The following is a 21,716-nucleotide window of genomic DNA, read 5'->3' as shown; positions in this document are numbered from 1 at the left end:
ATATTAGACTGGGTAATAATTATAACAGTAATGAACAATAGGGTGTGGTTTTAGCTGTGCATCTCAAAGCACTTTCCAGGTTTCATGGTAACTCTGTGATTGCATTCCCTTCTCACAAGGAAGGTGCAGAATGGCTGCTCTGACACTGCTTAGAGGGATTTAAGTTCATTATCCACAAAAGTCCGTGGGTGTCCAGTTTTCCTTAATTTCTATCAGAGGTGAGCATCTACTCATTTGGTGGCCTGGCACCAAAGCAGTGCAGCTTTAGTGGCCAAGCAATGAATACAAGTGCCTGTTCAAGCACAACATTTCAGTGCCTGCGTAAAATTAAACCGAAGGGACACAACCATTGATGGACAGAAGGATATCAGTGAGTCAGATGTGAGCTTACATGAAATAAACCTAGAACTTCTGTTCTTCTTGCTGATAGCTGTGCAGAATCACAGAATAGCTGAGGTTAGAAGGGAGGCTATCTGGCTCTGCTCAAGCAGGGCCACTTAGAGCCAGTTACCCAGGACCATGTCCAGACAGCTGTTGAAGATGTCAAAGGGTGGATACTCTACAACTTCTCTGGGCAACCTGTGCCAGTCACAGTAAAAAAGTGTCTCCTGATATTCAGAGGGAACTCCTGTGTTTCAGTGTGTGCCCACAGCCTCTGGTCCTGGCATCAGGCACCACCGAAAAGAGCCTGGCTGTGTCCTCTTTTCACCCTCCCCATGTTCTGTGTAACCAGCTCCCAAATCTTGCCAAGCAATGGGCCCACATTTTTCCTAGTCATCCTTTTGTTACCTATGTACCTATAGAAGCTCTTCTTGTTGTCTTTGACATCCCTAGCCAGATTAAATTCCAGGTGGGCTTTGCTTTCCTAACCTTGGAAATGGATGTTCAGATAATGTCTCTGTATTCCTCTGTATCCATGTACTTGCTTTCACCCTCTGTATGCTGCTTCTGTGTTTGAACTTTGCCAGGAGCTCGTTGTTTATCCACGCAGGCCTGCTGGCATTTTTGCCCAGCTTCCTGCTCACTGGGATGGACTGCTCTTGAGCTTGAAGGAAGTGATCCTTGAACGTCAGGCAGATTTCTTGGGCCCCGCTCCTCCCCAGGCCTTATCTCATGGGACTTTACCATGCAGGTGGAAGTCTTTGAAGAGGCAAAGTCTGCTCTCCTGAAGTCCACGGTTATAAGGTTGCTTTTTACCCTCCTCTCTCCCCTCAGGATCTCATGGTCACTGCAGCCAAAGCTGTCTTTGACCTTCACATCCCCAATAAGCCCATGTTAGTGAACATGATGCCCAGCAAAGCACCTCTCCTTGATGCCTCCTCTGTCACTTGGAGGAGGAAGTTACCAGCACTGCACTCCAGGAACCTCCTGGATTGCTTTATGCCCTGCTATGTTGTCCCTCCTATCTGCCTGTAGAAGACCTTACGCACTTGTTATTTCTGGTTAGGCAGCCTATAGCAGCCACTCGCTACATTGTCACCCACATTGGTCTTCTCTTTAATCCTTACCCATAAGCTCTCATTTGGCTCATCACCCAGGCAGAGCTCCATGCACTCCAGCTGTTTTCTTACACGAAGGGCAGCTTCCCCTCCTCATCTCCACCTGTGCTTCCTGAAGAGCCTGTATCCCTCCATTGCAACACTTGAGTCGTGGGAGCCATCCCACATCATCTTCGTGATCCCAGCAAGATCGTAGCCCTGCAGCTGCACACAGATCTCTAACTCCTCATGCGTGGTCCCCACACTGTCTGCATTACTGTACACGCATTTCAGAGAGACATGAATCTCATCAGCATACTGATTTCCCAGACTGGGTTTTGGGGATTTCTCCATACTGGTGCCTTCCAGGCACGTCCTTGCTTACATGCAAGTGCTGAAGATGACCCCGCTTAAGTCCTGTTCTGTTTGATTTTGTGGTCCCTTTCTGTCACATTACTCTGTGTCCTCTGCTTATCAGCCCTGTCCATCGCTCCATGACAGGGCTACTGGTAACTCTTTCACATGTCTTCACTAGTTTAAACCCTCTTTATGGGGAGGATTGCGTGTGATCATGTACATACCCCTTCCCCCAGGATGTACACTTGGTGTGAATTTCAGTCCTCTGAAAAATCTGCTCTTTTCCCGTCTATTACCACTACACTAATAATTTTAATTATTACTTCTGACTGTAACATGCAGACCAAGGCTTCTGTACTGTTGTGTTTCTACCCACCAGAGGGCGAGATGTCTTCATCTGTGGCCGAAGAGGCCTCCAGTGCCACGAAAGCAGAGCCTCATAAAGACTTCCTTTTCCCTTTCAGGAGTAGACAGTAGGGGATATAGGAGGCTAAAGAGGCTTGTCTTAACCTTGGCAAGTCGGACTTGCAAATACAGAAATTGATATCAAAGATGCAGCTGAATCCAGATCTTCTGAGTTCCGCTTTAATTCCTCATTCCCCATTTCTCCTCTCTAGTGCTTTATGGTCATTATTTCAAAGTACCAGCTTCTGCTATGGCTTTGCTTAATCTCCCTTAAAACACACAGGAGGAATGTACTGGGACCACAGTCTTCCAATCCTGTCCCTGCTCACATTCAGAGCCTAAGGGCCTACTTCGTGACCCTGGACAAGTCCCCTGGCCTTAGTTCCCCACTCATGCAAAGAGCAGGACAGCAGCACCCCTGTCCCATTGCGAGCTGTGCACAGGGGTACTCTGCCACACAGCTGTTAAAAAATTGCTGTCATTCTCCTAGAGGATGACCCATAGCCCATGGAGGCAAGTTTCCTTCTCTGAGAAAGGCCCTGGTCTTTGCTAAGTTCAGGAAACCTGCTAAACAGTGCTTGGATATCACAGCATGAGAAATCAAAGAGAGTGCTTCGGTGCCAGCACCTGCATCTGAGTCAGCAGTCACATTAGCAGCTTGCTGTCTTTCAGATCCAGCTCTTTCAGCCCTACTTGGCCTTCACTCTATTATTTTCCTTTCTAAGCTCAACAGATTCATTCTTTATCTCCCACCGGCTGGCTTTCTTCTCTCTCCCGTACCATGCTTAGACAGTCTGGCTGCATTTCTGTCTGCTTGACTTCTGCTTACAAAACACTCAGATCCTGCTGCCTGCCCTTGAATCGCAGCCTGGCCTGTCTTGTGTACTGCTGATAAAGACACCAAGGGAAAGACATACAAAACCCTCTTTTCTCAGTGGTGATTGACTTAGCTTTCTTGCATGTGGGGGTGACTTTTGCACAACCATATTTTCCTTGTCGGCTCCCCTGCTGCTGCTTTTTGCCGCTTCCTCAGAAAGAGGTAAAAATTGTGTTTGTAACAGGAACTACGTCAGTGCTGCATATTACAAAACCCACTATTTCACAACTAATATACATACTGTATAAATCATAAACCAGCACAATCACTTCTCCTTTTAAGATGTTTTGAGCGCTGCAGCCATGGATTTGGCCCTCCACAGCTACTCCTCCCCCGGGTCATGGCACAGGTCAGGGACAACTCCCACAAAGCAGCCTGCATGCCACCACCCCTTTTGGAGGCCAAGAGATTTTAATAGCATTGACATAGTCCAGCTGTGCTGAGGGGGTGAGGGCCTGGCAGAGTCAAGCCTGAGTTGACGCTGCGGGATCCTAAGAGGCGCCGGCTGGCTGTGGGGGGGAGAAGGAACACGGCGGCGGCCTCTGTTGGAGCAGGCCGAAGTGTGCCGAAATCCGTAAGAAAACAGGATTAATGCCTCCCACAGCTCCCGACACCGCCCCTTTTCCACACTGCGAGGACGAGGGCGCCCTAAGCCCCCCTCCCCGGCGTTCGGGTACGGCCCGACGCCCCCAGCCCCCGCCCCGCGAAGAGGCGCCCCGGCCGCGCTCCCGCCCTCTGGTTGCTATGGCAACCCCTTCCGGGCTCACTGCGCAGGCGCGGCGCGGCCCGCCCGGCGCGCATGCGCCCCCCCCTCGGCGAGCCTGCGCACCGGGCCAGCCGCCCGTTGCCGTGGAGACGGCGTCGCCGTAGCCCGCGGAGGGGTCGCTTCCGCCGCCATGAGCTCGAAGCCGGTGCCGGGCTTGCCCTTCCTCCCGGGCTATGCCTTCAGGGATCCCATGGTGAGCGCAGCCGCCCCGGTGTACCCTGCATCCCGGAGATCCCCGCCCACGCCCCCCCCCGGGATGCAGCGAAGCCCCTGGCCTGGCAGGTGCCTCCCTGAGAGCCGGGCCTCCACACCCCCGCCCTGCGCCAGCGGCTCGTCTGTGACCTGCACCCTGTCCAGCTCCTGCGGAGAATCTGGTACCCTCCAAAGACCCCCCTCCGGGAACCTGGTTCTCCCTCAGACCCTCCTCTAACTCCCCGGGAGACCTGGTGCCCCTAAACTCATCTAATATTACCCCAGGGGACATGTTACCTCCTGAACCCACCCCAAGGGAGCCTCCTGTCCCTCAGACTGCTCTCTGATTCCCCCAAAAGGCCTGTTACCTCCAGAATTCACTTGATTTCCCTGAGGGAACGTGGTGTCCTGGGAACCTGGTACCCCTCAAACTCACCAGAAGCCCTTCAGGGGACCTGGCACCTTGTGAAGTGACCCCCAAGGGACCTGGTGCCCTGGAAACTCATTGATGCTCCCCAGCAGACTTCATACCCACTGAATTCGCCCCCAGGAGGTCTTGATGTTTCCCAAAGCCAACAAATATTGCTGAACTCACATCTCGGGGACCTGAACTCACTCAACCCAGCTGGTATCCCCTGACCCTACCCACAGCAGACCTGATACACCCAAGTTCTCCCAATGTAATTGAAAGTCTGTTCCCAGGGGACCAGGTATCCCTAAGCCCACCCTCCAGAGGACTTGGTACTTTTAAACTTGTCCCCAAGGAACCCATTGCATCTTTCACCCATCTGATAACCCCTGAAATTGTCTTGATAGCTTTGGAGAGGTAGGTTCCCCTAGCCTCATTTGAGACCCCAAAAAGTTTCTCTATAACGGCAGAACTACTACCTGCAGACTCTCCCCGTGGACATTTATTACCCCTGAACCCATCCAGTAGCTCCCCTGCCAGTTCATGTGATACCCCAAGGGAAGGAGTATCCCTAAACTCACTTTACAGTCTGGAAACATGATTCCCCCAGGAAAACTACTGTTTCTCTGAACCATCTCAGTTTTCCCAAAGGGATGTGTTCTGAACCTATTACTTGTTCTGAATCTGCCCTGAACTGAGACCCATAAACTCACATGACAGCCCCTCAACAGTCTTGATATACCCAGGAGAACCAACATTGCCCAAACCTAAAGCAGTCTTCCACTAGGAATTAATCCCCCAAACCATCCCAGTACAGTTATGTCCTGGACCCTCCACCACCCTTAGAGGCACAAATAACATCCTGAAGTCACCAATCTCCTGTGCAATCAATACCCTCCTGATACACCCTCCTCCAAAGCTCTGATACTTCCACAAATACTCTCCCAGTGTTGCCTGGAGAACTGAATCCTTGATAGTCCGTAGGAAACTAATGGTGTGGAACCTGAGAACCTGATAATCTTCAGAGAACTGGTATGCCTCCACAGAACTGATATCAACACAGCCTCCAGGATCATCCCAAGGAAGTGAAACCCTCTCAGCTGCTCCCAGGTTCCTTGGAAGAAGTGGTCTCATCCTCATTCTCTGCACTTGAATTGATACTAAATCAGTAAGCAGCCTCTCCTTTTCCCCATTCCCACTGGCCCACACACTAAGGATCTGAAAACCCCAAATCCTTCCAATATCCTCGAGGAAGCAGTACCACAGACAAGAACAGACTCCCTGAGTTTCTTCCAGTACTGTTTCAGAGCAGCTGACAGCTCTGCCCTTCCTTCTCCCTGAGGAACTAAGATCTTAAGTCCTGATACCATTGCTCGACTTCAGCTCATTGCTACCAATGTCACTTTGAGAAATCAATATCCTGACTGCTTCCCTCAGAAGCAATACTCCCAGACTTTTGTAGGGAACTTGCCTTACCAGGGCTTGCCTTAGATTTCCCTGGAGCTTAATATCCTTAAGAACATTTCCATAAGGCTCTGTGTTCCAAGTGAGACCCTGTCTTCCCTCTGTTCCCTCCCAATACATCGAAGTTGCCTGGTCATCAGAACAGGGCCCCAGTATGCTTTGGTATTCCAGGATAAGGAAACTCATATACTTGTGTGTGAACATTTGTGATGGGATATGCTGTACTGAAAAAAAGAAGACACATGCTTTGGGGCAGTACTCGTTGTCCCATTGAAAACTGACACTTCTAGAACAAGCACTTCTGTGTCTTCCTGATATGTCCCCTGGATCGTGCTCTACAGAAGAGAGAACCTCTTACCAATCCAGTCTACCCTTTGCCAAATCTTCTCAAGTTATGGTGAGCCCCACTTCAGGCCAGGCTGCTCTGCTTTTCCCATCTCACTCACCGAGCCTCTTTACTTCCCAGGACACAGATCTCATTGAATCTTCCAGTGGAAATGTTGATTCTTACAAGGAGAAAAGCTTCCCTTCCATCTCCTGCCACTGCAATGCTTTCTGATATTTCTAGAGGACACTACAGTATTTCATAGGTGTCCTTGTGACAGAAATTTCTGTAGCTCTTGATTGCTTCTCAGATGGAGAGGGGAGGAACCTCTAAAGGATCTTAGCGACGCTGAAGGGATTGAGTGCTCCCTTAGGAAGATACTGTCCTATGTTTCTTAGACCAGTGGTGGTATTGTCACTAATACCTGTCTGATATGATGTGCTCTTGACGAGGACTGTGCCATGATGGGCTTTGGTAAACCCAGTCCAGATCATTCTGGATGCCTTTGTGGGAACCCAGTTTTCTCTGTTTTCCTAAATAGGACCCTGTCTTGTCTGTTATCTGTTTATGTGTGGATTAGGGCCACCCAAGGATAAATTCTCACTGTACCAGTCTTAGTAGTGCCTTCTGGCATGAACAGTCAAACTATTTTCTAAAACTCAGTGATGACTGAGTTCTTCAACAGTAAGCGGAGTCATTTACTCCTAACGAATACTCTTAATCATGCAGTAATAAAGGTTATCTCAGCTTAATATTATTTCCTCAATATAATTTATGATGTCTTGGAAATCTGCAATGCAAATTTCTGCCCCTAGCAAAATATTATTTCCTCTATCAGTAAAAGCCTACCTGCTTTAGTCATGTGAATGCTTCTATTGACTTCTAGCTGTGCTGTGTGTATGTAAGAAACAGCCATGGGACTTAGCAGAGCAGATCATTACTTTAAAGTAACTTGAAGTATTGAACTGTTGGTAATGTTTTAAGGAGATCTGTACTCCAGAAATGGTTTTGCAGTGTTCCTCAGGATGAGCCCTAGTGAGTGCTATCAACTCACTTTGCCACAGTTTTCCAGTCTATGAAATGGCCGTTGCAATACTTGTTTTCCAAGTGAACGCTGAGAAGTGCTGAAGAAAACCTCTGTGTTCAAATAAGATAGTATTGTTACTGCTCAGTGCTCATGTGACAGGAGAAACAGAGACACTGGGAGGGGGAATGGTGTTTGTATGAAGTGTTATAGACTTGGCAAAAGAAGTACTTAATGGAATTTCTTCAGATATGGACTGGCAGCAACTGAGATTAGGAGTTTACATTCTGGGTTTTCCCTTTTAAATTTACATTAGTCACCTGATGCTGTGAGATGTTATCTGGCATCCGCGCTCACTTGGGAGAGCTTATCAACTCTAGTAGTCTTATGAATTTATGAGGTGTTTTCTTTAGGCAACTGTGGGCCTTTAAAAGCCTGCGTACTTCTGACAAACACTGATATTGCCCAATTTAAAGACAAACTTCCTGGTTTTCCTTGAATATTTTTCCCACAGATTTCTCTTAGCATTTATTTAACAGAAGGAAATGGCAGTTCTGTGGCAGGGCTAATGTTTCTAAGAGGGTCTGCTAACATGTCTTCAGTAAACTCTTTTCACCTGAACTGTTTTCCTAACTGCTTTCTCCACAGCATTGCAAGATCTGTAGTACCAATTTAAAGAGAAAACAGGCAATTATGTGAAACTCAAGTGGGGGCCTTGAAGGTGTGTATAAGATTAGAGGTTTAACCATGAGGGGTGAGGTAGGGGATGGAGAAGTGGCTCATATGCCAGAGGTTAGACTGATTGCATGTTTGGGTCCGGAAAAGGAGCAGAAGCTTGTTTCTTTAGTGCTAGAAATGCGTACAACTGTGTTTTACTTGGCAAAAGTTAAGGTAAAGCCAGGGATTTTTTTATCAAGGACTCAATTTCTCCTGCTTTTTCTGGAGCATTAAGTGTTGAAAGGCCAGTGGGGCCAGCCAGGCATGCATTATTTCAAATGCTTTCAGAATTGCAGGTGAAGTACCAGGTGTGGTGGATTGTACAGCAAGTTGAATAGCTTGATGTCACTCAAGTCTGATCTTAATCTTCAGTAGTGAAGAACAGGACTGCACTGACAGAGATTAGATCCTGTTCACAGCTCTGACATTTTTTTGTTGTGTGTCCTTAATCAAAGCAGGAACCTACCTGTGCCATCTGGGTAATTATTTAGCTTGAAGAATGGCTCAGTAGCTGACATGAGGCAGATAGCAGAGATAGGTAAAAGGCTTCGGGAAGCTCAAACCCAAGATTAAACCAACAAAACAAAAAATAACCGGTGAATCCTACAGCCAAGCATTATACAGTGCTCACATAGATCAAATTCTTCTTGTCTTATCAGGCTTCTAATTAATCTGCTATAGGGTCTTACACTGTTGTCATTATTTAATGTGTGACCCTTGCACAGACTGTGGAGAGAGGTGGTGAAACAGCTAACGTGCTTTGGTATGTTTCATAATTGCAGTTCTGTGAGCACACCTTGATTTAGCCCAGCAAAGAAAATCCTGTGAGCATCATCCCCAGGAGAGGGTTAACAAAATAAATAACAATGGAAAACACAGAGGGTGCACAGCACCGTACAGCAGTAACAAAGTGGGGTCCCATGATGCTCTGTACTGCCATAACACAAAGTAGGGAGCAAAGAGTGGGTGAGAGAAATGCTGGGGCAGATAAAGTGCTGTCACCCCATTCTCAGCACGGAGAATGTTGGCAACAGGTAAATTAAGTGATTTGAGTTCTTGGGAAGTGTGTGGCAGTGCTAGGATTTGAGTTCACTCTGATACTTTGTTCCTCCAGTCACTTAATGTTTTTTCAGCCTTCTTGACCTAAGTGTAAAATCTGATTGTAAATAACTGCTGTGGTAGGTTATAATAAAATGCTGAGGGGGCATTCTGGATGTTACACTCTTACTGTTTTTCTGTGCTTTCAGTAGCTGTATCTACGAAGTGCATGCAGTATTTTAACAATTTGGATTTGCTTCTACAGAAAACATCTTTTCATCGGTCCCAGACACTGGGCTACAAAAATGGATTTGCCTTTTCACGGCTGCCCACAGTGGGGATTGGCAGGGAGCGACTATATACGAATCAGCTTTCTCAAGCTGAATTAGATGAATTATCCAACAAGAGACCCACGCTGACGTATGGGCAAGCCAGGCAGGCTCCACCTTCCAGCTTCATACCAGCACACGTGGCTTTTGACAAAAAGGTATAAAGAAGCTTATTCCAGGAATATCGCTGGCCAAGTTCAGAGACAAACAGTCAGCTCTAGGGTTCATGGGACAGTGTACAGCAGTTTTCAGATGCCATAGCCCTTAGTCAGAGACAGCTGAGCCCCAGACTGAAAGAGGCTTTCTTTGCTTGGGAGGATTATAATACGTAAACGATGTAAGACATTCCCCACAAGTTACGCTACAGCATTTCCAGCAGGCGTTGGAAAGGAGGTTTGATTAACTCTGGAAAGCTTCGGTTTGTAACCATTGCCCTGTAAGTCACAGCTTGGCCTTCTGTGTTTCCAAAACTACATTGAAATTGTAACTGAGTTTAAAATGTAAAAGGCGGTCTGCACTGGGGACCCTCTTTGACTGGTTTAACTGTGGTCTATCTATTTATAATTGTGTTTGTCACCACAGCCTGTTACAGCCCATACTGCTCCACTAGTGCTTCCTGTGTTACATCTTGGTGGTTGTATCAGACTAGGAGGTGGTTATGTGTCTGCTTGGAGCAGTCCTGAGCTGACCCTTGATTTTAACTCTGCCAGTGGCACAGACCGCAAGCTCGCAAGTGCAGCCGCAGCCACGGACAGAGCAGTGGCTGCAGAGCATGTGAGCTCAGCAGACTTGAGCACGTGTGGGGATTTACACGCTGTCTGGCAGGCCTGGTAAGGCAGTTTGCAGCCAACCCTCAGCCCATCTGTGAGACAGTCTGGGCAACAGATGTGCTATGTTAATTACTGAGGCTGTTCCTTCAGACTAATGTAGATGTTGCTGGTTAATCTGTCAGATACTTTTCTGCCCTTCATTCAAGCCAGAGTAGCAGCAGGGGCCCCAGTGCTGCTGGGGGAAGTCATGGTCCCTTTCAAAGCACTTTTGCTGGCTGGTAGGAGCTTGCTGGCTTTATCATCACTTAATTACCCAGGCCTTTGGGTTGATGTAGGCTGGATATGCAAGGCCCAATTGGCCGCTTATATCCTCTTAGGGGCATTAAATGGTTTTGGAGGGAATATTCCTCATACTTTTGCCGAGCACAGGAGCTGTGATTGACTGGCTGATTTGTCTCCTTGTTTCTCAAGCACAGATTAGCTTTTGCTTTCAGTGCTGAATAGATGTGACTTCAGATAACACATGCAGATATTAAAATCTACAGATGGGTTGAACACTTCACTAAAATCTCCTGATAGCTTCCCTAAGTCAGGGTCTGCAAAGCTGACAATAGTAAAGAAAGTAATATGTGTCAGTAAACTAGATTGCTGGCAGTAACTGAGCACCTGGCAATAGGTGAAATAGCAGGTGATCTAGAAGGAGTAGGGAAAAAGCCTGTATTTTTTATACCTGTGCAATGCATACCAAATTTGTAAAAGGCAAGTCTTGATAAAAGCCCTCATGGTGCCTCTGCCATCAGTCACAGATTAGGCTACAGTTGTCTTTGATGCTTTTGTAGATTACTGTCCTCTAACTTTGCACTGCCAAAGCAAATTACAAATATATTGTTGGTCTTAATAGACTAGTCATGGTATTCAGATTGTTTCTTTCTCTCTCCCTTTGCTATATGGCCCCTTTGGCAGATTTTGAAGTTTGATGCCTATTTCCAGGAAGATGTACCTCTCTCTGCAGAAGAGAATTACCGGATCCGCCAAGTGCGTATCTATTACTACTTGGAAGATGACAGCATGTCCGTCATAGAACCTGTTGTGCAGAACTCTGGTCTTCCTCAAGGCAAACTTATGAGACGCCACCGGGTGCCCAAGAATGACCGTGGGGATCATTACCACTGGAAGGATCTAAATCGGGGCATGAACATCACTATGTATGGCAGGACCTACCGAATAGTCAACTGTGACCTGTTCACGCAGGTGCGTTGCTTGTACAAAGAACACTGACAGAAAGAACCCTGGGAGTTACAGGTGGACAGACCTGTTAGAGTACAGTAGTCTGCAGCTGTAGCTTTCACAGTAAGGTTGCTTGCAATCTTTCAGTTTGCTTTTTTGTGAAGACTTCTTTCTTCAGATCAAGGTAAACTGTGAAAGTGTGAACCTGCCTTGTGAGAACCTTCAGTGTGGTCTCACATGCCTGTTGAAGATGTTTGCATAGGTCCTTCCTGAGCTGAATGTTTTCATGGGCCACTTCCCAAGGCCAAAAAGGGAAGAAGTCCATTTGCTGTTGCAATAGAATTACTCCTGCAACCTGGTGGTCCGTGACGAATGATCTTGCAGTATTCTGACAACACTCATCTCAGCCCATCTGTAATCTCTAGTTACATCTTACCTTCAGAACTCACGGCACCATTAATACCTCAAATGACCTTTCTAGGTGTTCCTGGAGAGCCAAGGAATTGAACTGAACCCTCCAGAGAAAATGGTTTTTGATCCTTACACAGAACTGCGTCGGATGGCTATGCGCAAGTACACCACACCATCAGATTTCGACCAACTGAAACAGTTTCTGACTTACGACAAGCAGGTGAGAGAGCTGGTAGTGATTGCCGGTATTACAGACTATACGTTATTGAAACCTGAGTCTTGTGTCTGCAGCCTTATTCTGAAAAATCTCAGTCTGCTGCACAGACTCTAGATTTGCTCCATTCCTGGCTTTAGTGAGAAACAAAATGTTACGGTTTTGCTGGGCTTTGTGCCTGGTAAATAGCTTCTCTTTGGGTTGCAGAGCCTATGCTCTAGATCATCCGTTTCTCTCTTGTTTTCTGTTGGGATGAGATAAGCCACTGGCCTCGGGAAGTTAGCGGCCAGATGCAGTTCTAGTACAAATGGGTGTGCTGCATCCACTCCTCTCTTCCCCTAAATCATCGATGGCAGGTGCCAGGGCGGACAATTTCAGACAAACACAAATGCCACTTGCTCTGACTGAATTCTCCCTGTGCACACAGTTGACTAACACTCTTCTCCCTGCTCCCCTGGATCTTCTTTTCATCTTGCAACAATGCATGAAACCCTATAGACTACATCTATACTAGAAAATAAAACAGGACTGGACATGACCTGAGTTCTGCATGTTGTCCCTGGCCAGCTATCCATCAAGCACTTCCTGAACATCATCTAGCTGTTAGCCTAAGTCAGGATCATATTCAGTTGCCGTTTTGGATGTGTTCACCCTGTTTTGAGGGAAGAAGACAGTTTTGCTGTGTGGATGCAAGCTGGGCCATGCCTACCATTTTATTGCGAGTTTAGCCTTAGTGACTCAAATCTGTGCTGGGCCAACTCCACCTGCAATGGCTACTGGGCTGTCTGTTTGGGAGCTGTACCTTGGGGAACTATTGAGCATTGCAGTGTGAGGAGTTTGATTTCTGTAGCATTAAAAGACAGTATTTCCACTACGCAGAAACAAGATGGGGTCTGCAGTGAATGCAGCCTCCTCAGGACTGCTGAGTGCATTCCGCTCTGCCTTCCTCAGCATAAGAGTAGTGAAGAATTGGCCACGAAACCTCTAAGAGGTTTAAGAGTCAAAACAAGATTCTATCTTGCTGTATTAAGTTTCATTATAAAAATCACTTCCCTTAAGGCTACTTCCCTGCTTACTCCTGGGCAATTATTTTCTGCTGCTTTTTAATCACTCCTCCCACCATTTTTCTTCATGTTTCCTGAACTAAATTTCTTGTCTTAGCATAAACTGTTCTCTCTCTCTTGCTGCTGTCAAGGTAAGACAGGTCTGTCCAGCTTTCCAGGTCACTGCTGCCCTTACCACTGCTGCCTTAGCAGCCCATTCATCCCAGTACCCACAGAACAAGGGCTTGGTTCTTCTGGAGAAGATTGGTTAGATGCCTCCAATCACCCAACTGATTTCAACCCACTTCATTTGGACAAAAGGATTAGTAACTCTAATCCATATTTGTCTTCTCTGCCTCTTTTTCTCCACCCCAGGTTCTTCGCTTCTACGCCATGTGGGATGACACTGACAGCATCTTTGGTGAGAATCGGCCTTACATCATCCATTACTACTTGGCAGATGACACGGTGGAGGTTCGGGAAGTCTACAAGCAAAATGATGGTAGAGACCCATTCCCAATACTGATAAAACGCCAACGCTTACCCAAAACCTTTGTGGACAAGAAAAGTAAGTTTAGATTGGCCAGCACATCTGTCTCTGTTAAAGTGCCTTGCTGGGTACACGCATATGTGGTGCCTGTGTCAGAGGTTCACCGAGTCTGGAGATTTTTTGCTGAGAACTCTCCAAGTGTCATTGTTTTTTAGCCAAAGAAAAGTTCTTTAAATGATCACTACATTCTTTATCTTTTGGGAAACCGTGGCAGAACAGCAGTACCAACAGGTCCCTGGAGCTACTTACACAGCTTGCTTTTGTAGCACTAGAAAATGTTAACATCTACCTGATTGTTTTTTTTCCCTTTTATTCCCTTGTTCTTAGAGACCTTCCCAAGCTGTGTGCTGGAGATCTCTGATCAGGAGGTACTTGAGTGGTACACAGCTAAAGATTTTGCTGTTGGCAAATCTACCACCCTCCTCGGACGCACCTTCTTCATCTATGATTGCGATGAGTTCACACGAAACTTCTACTGTGACAAATTTGGCATCACAGACTTTCAGCCAGTGGAAATAAAGAAGAAACCACTTGAGGAAGTTCCACAGGTACTGCAAACAATTTCTTAAGGAAGGGAGGGAAGGAAGCAGTCAGTATAAGCTCTTGTAGTGAAGTATAGGTTCAGCTTAATAAGAACCTATAGTAGATAAGTTTGGCTTAAACAAAAGAGCAAGTTACTTGAAAAAGACAAGACAAGAATGGTCATAATTGATATCAAAATGAAAATCTTCTGAAACAGCTGATTTCTATTACTGTAAAGGACAAAGCACTTGCTGATAGTGATGGGAAGAACTCTGGTTCTGTCTATACTAGAAAATTACACAGTGTTAGGGTTTGGTTTTGGCTGGAAAGTCAGCTGGCATAGTCTGACTGCACTCATACTACTAAACTCTCCCTCACCCTCCAAAACTGTTGCTGAGTCCAAACTGCCTCCTGAGGATGGTCACAGGCCTTGTTACCTCCCAAACCAAGCCTAGGAATGGTTTACAGTGCTAGCTGGCCTAGACCACAAACAGGATGGGGATTAGGTTAACAGTGTAACCATACAGATGACTGAGTTCCTGTGCACAGGAAAGTTTAGTTATTAGTATAGCCAGTCTCTTTATTCAGAGAAATCACCTGGCTTTCTGAATTTCCATTTTCTTAATTCTATTAAATATTTTCTATAAGTAAAGGGTCCAAAACATGGCCAGGCTAGTAGCATCTCTACTGGGCAGGATGTCACAGCTATTGCTACCTGGTGACAGAAGATTTCTTTCCAAACAGATGGTTTCTGATAAACTGTCTTGCAAATATTGTCTTGTTCTAAGTTTCAGCTGTTTGTGTTTGATATCTCCTCTGGATGCAGGTAATTCCTCCCTATAATGGTTTTGGCATCCTTGAAGACTCTCTCCAGAACTGCTTTTCTCTGTTTCCAAAGCCTCCCCGGAAAGATGTAATTAAGATGCTAGAGAATGACCACAAGGTGCTGCGATACCAGGTGGCCCTGGTAAGTGCTTTACGTGATGGTATAGCCCCAGCTTATGTTGTAGAGTCAGAAGGATGAGAGGAACAGCCTACTCAAAGCTGTTAGCAAATTCTCCTCTGTGCTGGTGGGAAGAGAGCTCCCCAGACAAGTGCCCCTCAGGGGATGCCATTGGGTTATTGTGTACTTGCTGTGACAGTTAGTAGGACGCAAAGGTAGAAAAAAACCACAAGGACAGAAATTACAAAATAGACATGCTAGAAAACCACAGCCATTTATGGAAAAACTCCCACTGACATCAGCACGTGACAGATGGCCCTAACATAAACAGCATTGCAACTGGGCACTGTGCCTCTGCCTGCCTTCAACCGCTGCCACAAGCATGAGCTTGCTGTCTCTGCTCCTGGCTCCCAGCACCTGTTCTTCTCCAGGCAAGTTCTGGCCACAGCAGCCAGCAAGGGGCTGTGCTAGCTGAGCAGCCACGTGCCAGCATAGAAACTGGGGAGTCCATGGGGATGGTGCTTTCCACACACAACAATGGCATTCAGGCCCTGGCCTTTGTGCCAGCTTTATAGTTGGTTTATGCAAGGAGCCTCTGGCACATCCGGAGGTAGCAATGGCATTTCCTGTGCTGCCTGGTGCTTGCCCTCTCCAAACACTTAGGGTGAATAAGGGCTTTCTTTTTCCTATTGTCCAGGAGATCCTAAAGGTCACAGCTGATGAGTTCAGATCCACTTAATTTTAAACTAAGCAAGTAAAGTTACTGGTGTGTCAAGGGAGTGTCTTCCTGTGACTAAGAGCTGGAAGCAGCACCAACCTCTCTCAGGCACTCATTATAATGAAAAATACAACTTTAATACTGAATTTTACAGCCAGTCTCTCTCTGTAATGAATCATTCTATATATGATATTCCTTTCTCTTGGATTACTCAGTCTGTGGAAATACTGAATGTACTGGGTCATTGCAGCCCAGATTCTGCTTCTGTTAGCCTGAATAGCACAAGTAACATTTGAAATTCAGATACTTAATGGTGTCTAGGGCTTTGTTATGATATGTCAGTGTATCTGTAGCTTTTGGTCTACATCAAGTGCTTTGTTTAGTCAACTATAAAAAAGCCATGAACTGTGGATGCTTATGAGTGGATTACTAGGTACTCCTAAGCACCCCAGGAAAGAAAAACCTTGTTCAAATGTTCTTTTCCAAAGCCACTACCTTTCCTCTAGGAATCACCAAACCCCGAGGACAGAAAGCGTCGCTTCATCCTCTCTTATTTCCTCTCCAATGATATGATCAGCATCTATGAACCCCCAGTCCGTAACTCTGGCATCATTGGAGGCAAATACTTACGCAAGACCAGAGTTGCCAAACCAGGCTCTACTACAGAGAATGCCATGTACTATGAGCCCTCTGACTTCACCATTGGTTCTACAATTGAAGGTAAAATCCAGCCTGGATTGATAATACTCTGAGCATCGCTTTTCAGTGTCTGCTCCGATATGTTTTTATTGCATGGACGGTGCATATACCTTCCTTCACTTGAAAGATGGGTTCCTTCTGGGCCTCATCACATTTGAGTTTCCAGATCACCAGCTGGTGCACATTCATATAACTCTGTTACTGTCAATGTTTGGACCTTTGACATTATTATGAAAAGAACTATGTTCTTCGTAGTATGTGTTCAGTGTGCATTTTGGGACCTGCTGGTTTCGCAGGGTTAAAGCTATGCCAGATGACTACCAGCCATCTATCTATCTATCCTGTAAGGAAAATAAATGTAATAATGAAATATTTAGAAACACACCAGTGCTAATGGGGAAGTCATTGTAGGTCCAAGCATGGGGTCTTTGCTCTCAGCAGCAGCTTTTCTGGCAGAAAAACTCCTTTTGAGTCAGTGAAACTATTCTCATGTGAAGGACTGAAACAAACAGCAGAGCTCGCTCAAACCTGAGCCCAGCCACAAGAGAGAAACTATGCATTCTCCTGGATGAGGAAGTAACTTGCCCATGCTGAAAGACAAGTAACACTGCTTTCTTTAATGTCTCTTCCCCAGTGTTTGGTCACAGATTTGTTATCACTGATGCTGATGAATATGTGCTTAATTACATGGAGAGCAATGCAGAGAGTTTCCCTGAGGCAACACTGCAATCCCTGAGGGATCATTTTCACCCACGGCAGGTGGTAAAAGAGACTGCCAACAGGTAAGCTTCAAAGGATGACATTGTGAAGCTAAATAAGACTCAGGGTTGACAGCTAAGGGCATTTCCAGCAGCCTCCATGGGCTCCAGCCCGCTGTCTAATGGCTGCTCAGCTGATTATTCAGCTCCAAGAGCCTGTGTCTGGGCACATACAGAGAGGGTCAAGTATGTACAGTATGACCTCATGGCTGCTGCTGACCCAAAAGCCTTGGGAGACAGCTCTGGCTCAGAAACAGAGACACTTCCAGCTAAATGGATGCAGTCATCTTTTCTCAAAAGAGAGCAGTTAACTGTGTCAGATGCTGCTAAAAGTATCGCCATGTGCCACTAGATGGTTGCAGGCTCAGCAGAGGGTTGGTGGAATCTTTTTTTTTCCATTTGTTCTGGCTGTGCTTATCAGCCCATCAGACCCCGGACCACATCTTTTTTAGCTGTCTGGACCCATTTTGGGTGAACCAGTAACAACCCTATTAGCTCAAAACACACTTTGGAGTCATTTAATATCAAGTTCAAGGCCTTTGGTTGAAAATAGAGTTGCATACAGTTCCTGGGACTGTATGGAGCACATGAGCAAACACTCTTTGTCCCAGAGCACTTGCAGATCCAAGATCAAGACTGAGCTTCATCTCCAAGTCCAAGCTGAGATGAGCTTGCCATAAAAATCAAGCACCCCAGAAGCCTGCTGAGTATTCAGAAATACAGTCTGGCCAGCCGTGGTGGGCAGCCAGCACACAAGTGTCACAGTAAGGCTGCCAGAAGTAGCTTTTACATGAAATCTTGTTCTTCCTTTCTTCTACAGTGACATCCCCACCTTTGGGACCAACAAGCAGGAACTGGATGAATTAATTGTGCAGGTTCAGGAAGAGCTGAAGCTCCATAAGTACTTGAACAACAAAAACATTTGGGAGGCATTTCTTCAGTGTGACAAGGATGGCTCTGGCGTCCTGGACAAAACAAAATTTTTAGCCCTTTGTGACAGCTTGAGTGTGCCGACCAACACCGTTCTTCTTAACAAGGTCAGAAGGAAGGGGCACTGTGCATCCTGAGTTCCCCTCCTATAGCTTTTCCAAAAGATCTTCTACAAACCAACCCTAGCTAGGTGAGACCAACAGCTCCTTTACCCTACAAAGGAGAAGAGCTTCAAGAAAAGGGCAAGAGAGTCCCAATTCAGAAAGGCCTCTGAGCTGTTGGACTGAGTCTGTGTCTTAAAGGAGGATATAATTGCTGTCCTCTGAGTAAAGGGCAGAAATGTACCCAGGTTGCCCCCTAGATGGGCAGCCTGGTGTTTGGCTGCACTATTACATGAAGCCTGGAAGTGCCTGCTGCCATGCTGGTCTCAGAGATGAGCAGAAGAGGTTGTATATCATGATAGAGATCAGGCATAGGGTACTGCAGTGCTTCTGAGTATCATGACTTAAGCACACCTGGTCTTGAGTAGAGATGACAGCTTAGGGAATGAGCCATAGGAAAGCTTAGATGCATTCTGGATTTTACAGCAACTGAACTGAAGATTTGAGAACTAAGTATTATAGAAAAAAAAATATTAGAATCATAACCACTTGGTTAACACAACTAAAACATAGGCTTGCTGGGCACTGTGAGCAACAGGATACAGAGATCACAGTCTGCATAGCAGAAAACGTGAGGGGAATTGAAGAGAAAAAATCATGTAGTGGGGATGGAGGATCGTTTTAGGAATATGACTGGCAACGATGCTTTTTAGCATAATGTGATATGCAGTAGATTAGTGGCCAATAAAGGCAGACTCAGAATTTAAATAAATCTAGAAACCAGAGGGAGTATTTCCGTTGATTAAAAAAAAATAATAATTCCTAAACCAGTCAACTGTGAGCATCACAGCTGTGGTTAGAAAGGTGCACAGGCAGGGTATTTTTGTCCCTGAATGTGCACTGAACAAAGGCCTTTGACCAGCACCCAGGGCTTTGCTGTACTAGAGTTCATTGGAGACCACTCTGCCCTGAGGAATTTACAATGTGGCAGTCCTTCCCACTTCCACTCTGAGAATGGGAGATGAAGTGACATGCCCAAGAGCATGTGGACAACCTGTGACAATTGAGGCTAAACCCCCATGTTTGAATACCCATCTAGGACCTATACACTAGAGGCATCCTCTTCTCTCTTGAGATCTTAATAAGAGTGTGCCCAGAGCCCTCAGAATTGTGGCTGTGCTATAAATTAAACATATGGCAGATAACTACTGCCTGGATTGGAGAGGAGCACAGCTGTCAGTCACACGAGCAACCCTAGTAAATCTGTCTCCAGGCGACAAGGGAAAGAAGAATCCTTTCAAGGAACTGTGATATTAGACCTTTTCCATCTCCCTGGGTGTCAGAAAGAGATTAGTTATGCAATTAAAGAAACAAAAGCCCTCTTTCTTCCCCTTAAGCACACAAAGGATATAGCTCTGTAACACAATGCAGGGTCAGGCACGGATACCAGAACTGGCTCATTAGTAGGGCTGTCGCTGAGCTCAATTATTTGTGTCTCCACTTTATGCCATGTGCACACACCAAAGCGACACCAGTGAACAGTAACTGGTCAGACATGCTGCCCTCATCCCACTTTTGGCAGGGATTGTTATGGGGTTTCTGAAAGATTTGCTGTAGCCTATGTCAGTCTGTGTCATACTTCAGTTTTTTGTGGATCTGTTGCTCTAGAGGAGTTATAGAGGACTGTATGAAAAATTTGTTTGTTAAAGGGTTGTAATGATTGTTAAAAATATAAGGTATGAAATGTTAAAAAAAAAGGGGGGGGAAATGTAGGAATAAACCTGGGTTAATTAGCATTGATGATACACAACTGTGGGCTGGCTTCAGGGGTGGTGGGTTGGCCGATGTAGGTAAGGTGCAGGTGTGGCTGGTTAAGTTAAGTGGTTGAGACCCAATGAAGAGAGAGCAGCAAGCAGAGGGAGGAAGAAGCAAAAGAAGAGAGAACACATGCCCTGGATGAGGTGAGGGAAAAGGCAGCAGAGGGACTGGCATGAAGAGTATGCTGGTATGAGATAGTAAAAGACCTTGTTGCAGCTTGATAAGTTGGAGAGTGCTGTGACATGTTGCCACTGTGGTGATACTGTGAAGGCAATCAGGATTAAACTCAAACGCTTTAACTATTCTCCTTGCATAGATTAGTGTCATCTATAAGCACTCAAGGTTATCTATGATTCAGGATGATAAGGTGTGAGGCTCTTCTGCACAGGGGAGTTAGATCTTCTGCTCTGTTGCAAAAGGAGTACCTCTGGGCACTTTCCCCTAAAAAAAACAAATTTGCAGTTTCTTCCAACTCTTTATGGTGTTTATTTTGTGGTTGCTTCCCTCCCCCCCCCCCAGGTGATTGACCTATGTTCATGTGGAGAAGACAAGATAAACTACCATGACTTCCTCAGAGCCTTCCCCTCGTGAACTTTGCCCAGAAGCTGAAGCACAAGATCAGCAATAAAATTCTTAGCTGACGTAAGACATTGAACTTCAAAAAGGATGATCCAGTCTTCATGCTGCTTCACTCACTCTCCCCTTTCCATCCTCACTAAAGCGAGCTGATTTCACCCTCACTTTGTTAACTTTTTTCCCCTTCCTTACCTCTCCCTGCCCTTTTAGTTACCACAAAACTCAACCTCAAAACTGCTGGATATTGAAATGAAACTCACAGGAGAAAAAAAAACTTTGGAGAACCAAAGCCAGGTTCTCCTGTTAATCTCACAACTTTTTAATGCAGTGTAGCAAGGCTTGCTAGAGTTAAGCTCTCTAAAGCCTGGAGTGATAACTACTCTAGATTTCTCTTAGAGTTGAAAGGGGCCTTTCACCTCCAAACAGCAAAACCTGCCAGTTTAAATTGTTATTTGCATTGCAAGAAGATCTAACAGTCCTGCCATAGACTGTGATAAACTCACACTTGCTATTCTGAATGTAAGCGAGTTATGCATGGCTGCTAAAAATTGTTAATAAATCTCCTTTAAACAGAAGTACCTCAGTGGCTGGAATAGCTAAAGGGGGGGGGGGAACCCCACAAAGTGTGATTCTGGTTTTACTTGAAAATGAGTGGTGAGTGTAGTTCTCATATAGCTATGGAGACAGCAGGGGTCTGTACAGAAATCTGCTGCCAGTAGCTTTGCATTTTTTAACAAAAGGTTGGGAGAATGGTTTTAGGACTGAGATACTATCTAAACCCATTTTATGCAACCTGTCATCTTACCAGACAGGTCCAATGAAAAGGGAAAACTGGCAGTTGGCATAGCAATAGAGTTATGACACTTGTGCTCCACGTAAGAGTCACATTGATCATCCCTCCATGAAGGTAAACGTGGCAGGGACCTTCTCACCCCAAATGACACCTGCCAAGGTATTGCCATTGAGCACATATGAAAGGCAGCTATCATGCACCCAGTTGAGAACAAAGCTCTTTGGAATAAAATACTTATTTAAATCAGTTTTTGTGCTGTGGA

At 45.8% G+C, this 21,716-nt stretch overlaps 2 protein-coding genes across 2 annotated transcripts in view; one reads left to right on the top strand and one right to left on the bottom strand.

The window, feature by feature from the left end:
• LOC102045850 (serine protease 48) overlaps positions 1 to 21,716 on the bottom strand; it is a 235,877-nt gene that overhangs the window by 105,022 nt on the left and 109,139 nt on the right. The gene's annotated exons all lie outside the window — the stretch shown is intronic.
• Positions 3,960 to 21,236, top strand: EFHC1 (EF-hand domain containing 1). Its single transcript, XM_055714010.1, has 11 exons — positions 3,960 to 4,076; positions 9,318 to 9,539; positions 11,115 to 11,402; positions 11,860 to 12,009; positions 13,422 to 13,614; positions 13,924 to 14,144; positions 14,945 to 15,085; positions 16,286 to 16,499; positions 17,113 to 17,260; positions 18,057 to 18,273; positions 20,605 to 21,236. The coding sequence occupies exons 1-11, from the start codon at positions 4,014 to 4,016 to the stop codon at positions 20,674 to 20,676; spliced, it is 1,929 nt and encodes a 642-aa protein (XP_055569985.1). The 5' UTR covers positions 3,960 to 4,013; the 3' UTR covers positions 20,677 to 21,236.

The sequence above is a fragment of the Falco cherrug genome, chromosome 6, assembly GCF_023634085.1.
Source record: "Falco cherrug isolate bFalChe1 chromosome 6, bFalChe1.pri, whole genome shotgun sequence".
NCBI lineage: Eukaryota > Metazoa > Chordata > Aves > Falconiformes > Falconidae > Falco > Falco cherrug.
The sequence above is the reverse complement of the archived record's forward strand: the minus strand, read 5'-3'. Positions and strand labels throughout refer to the sequence as shown.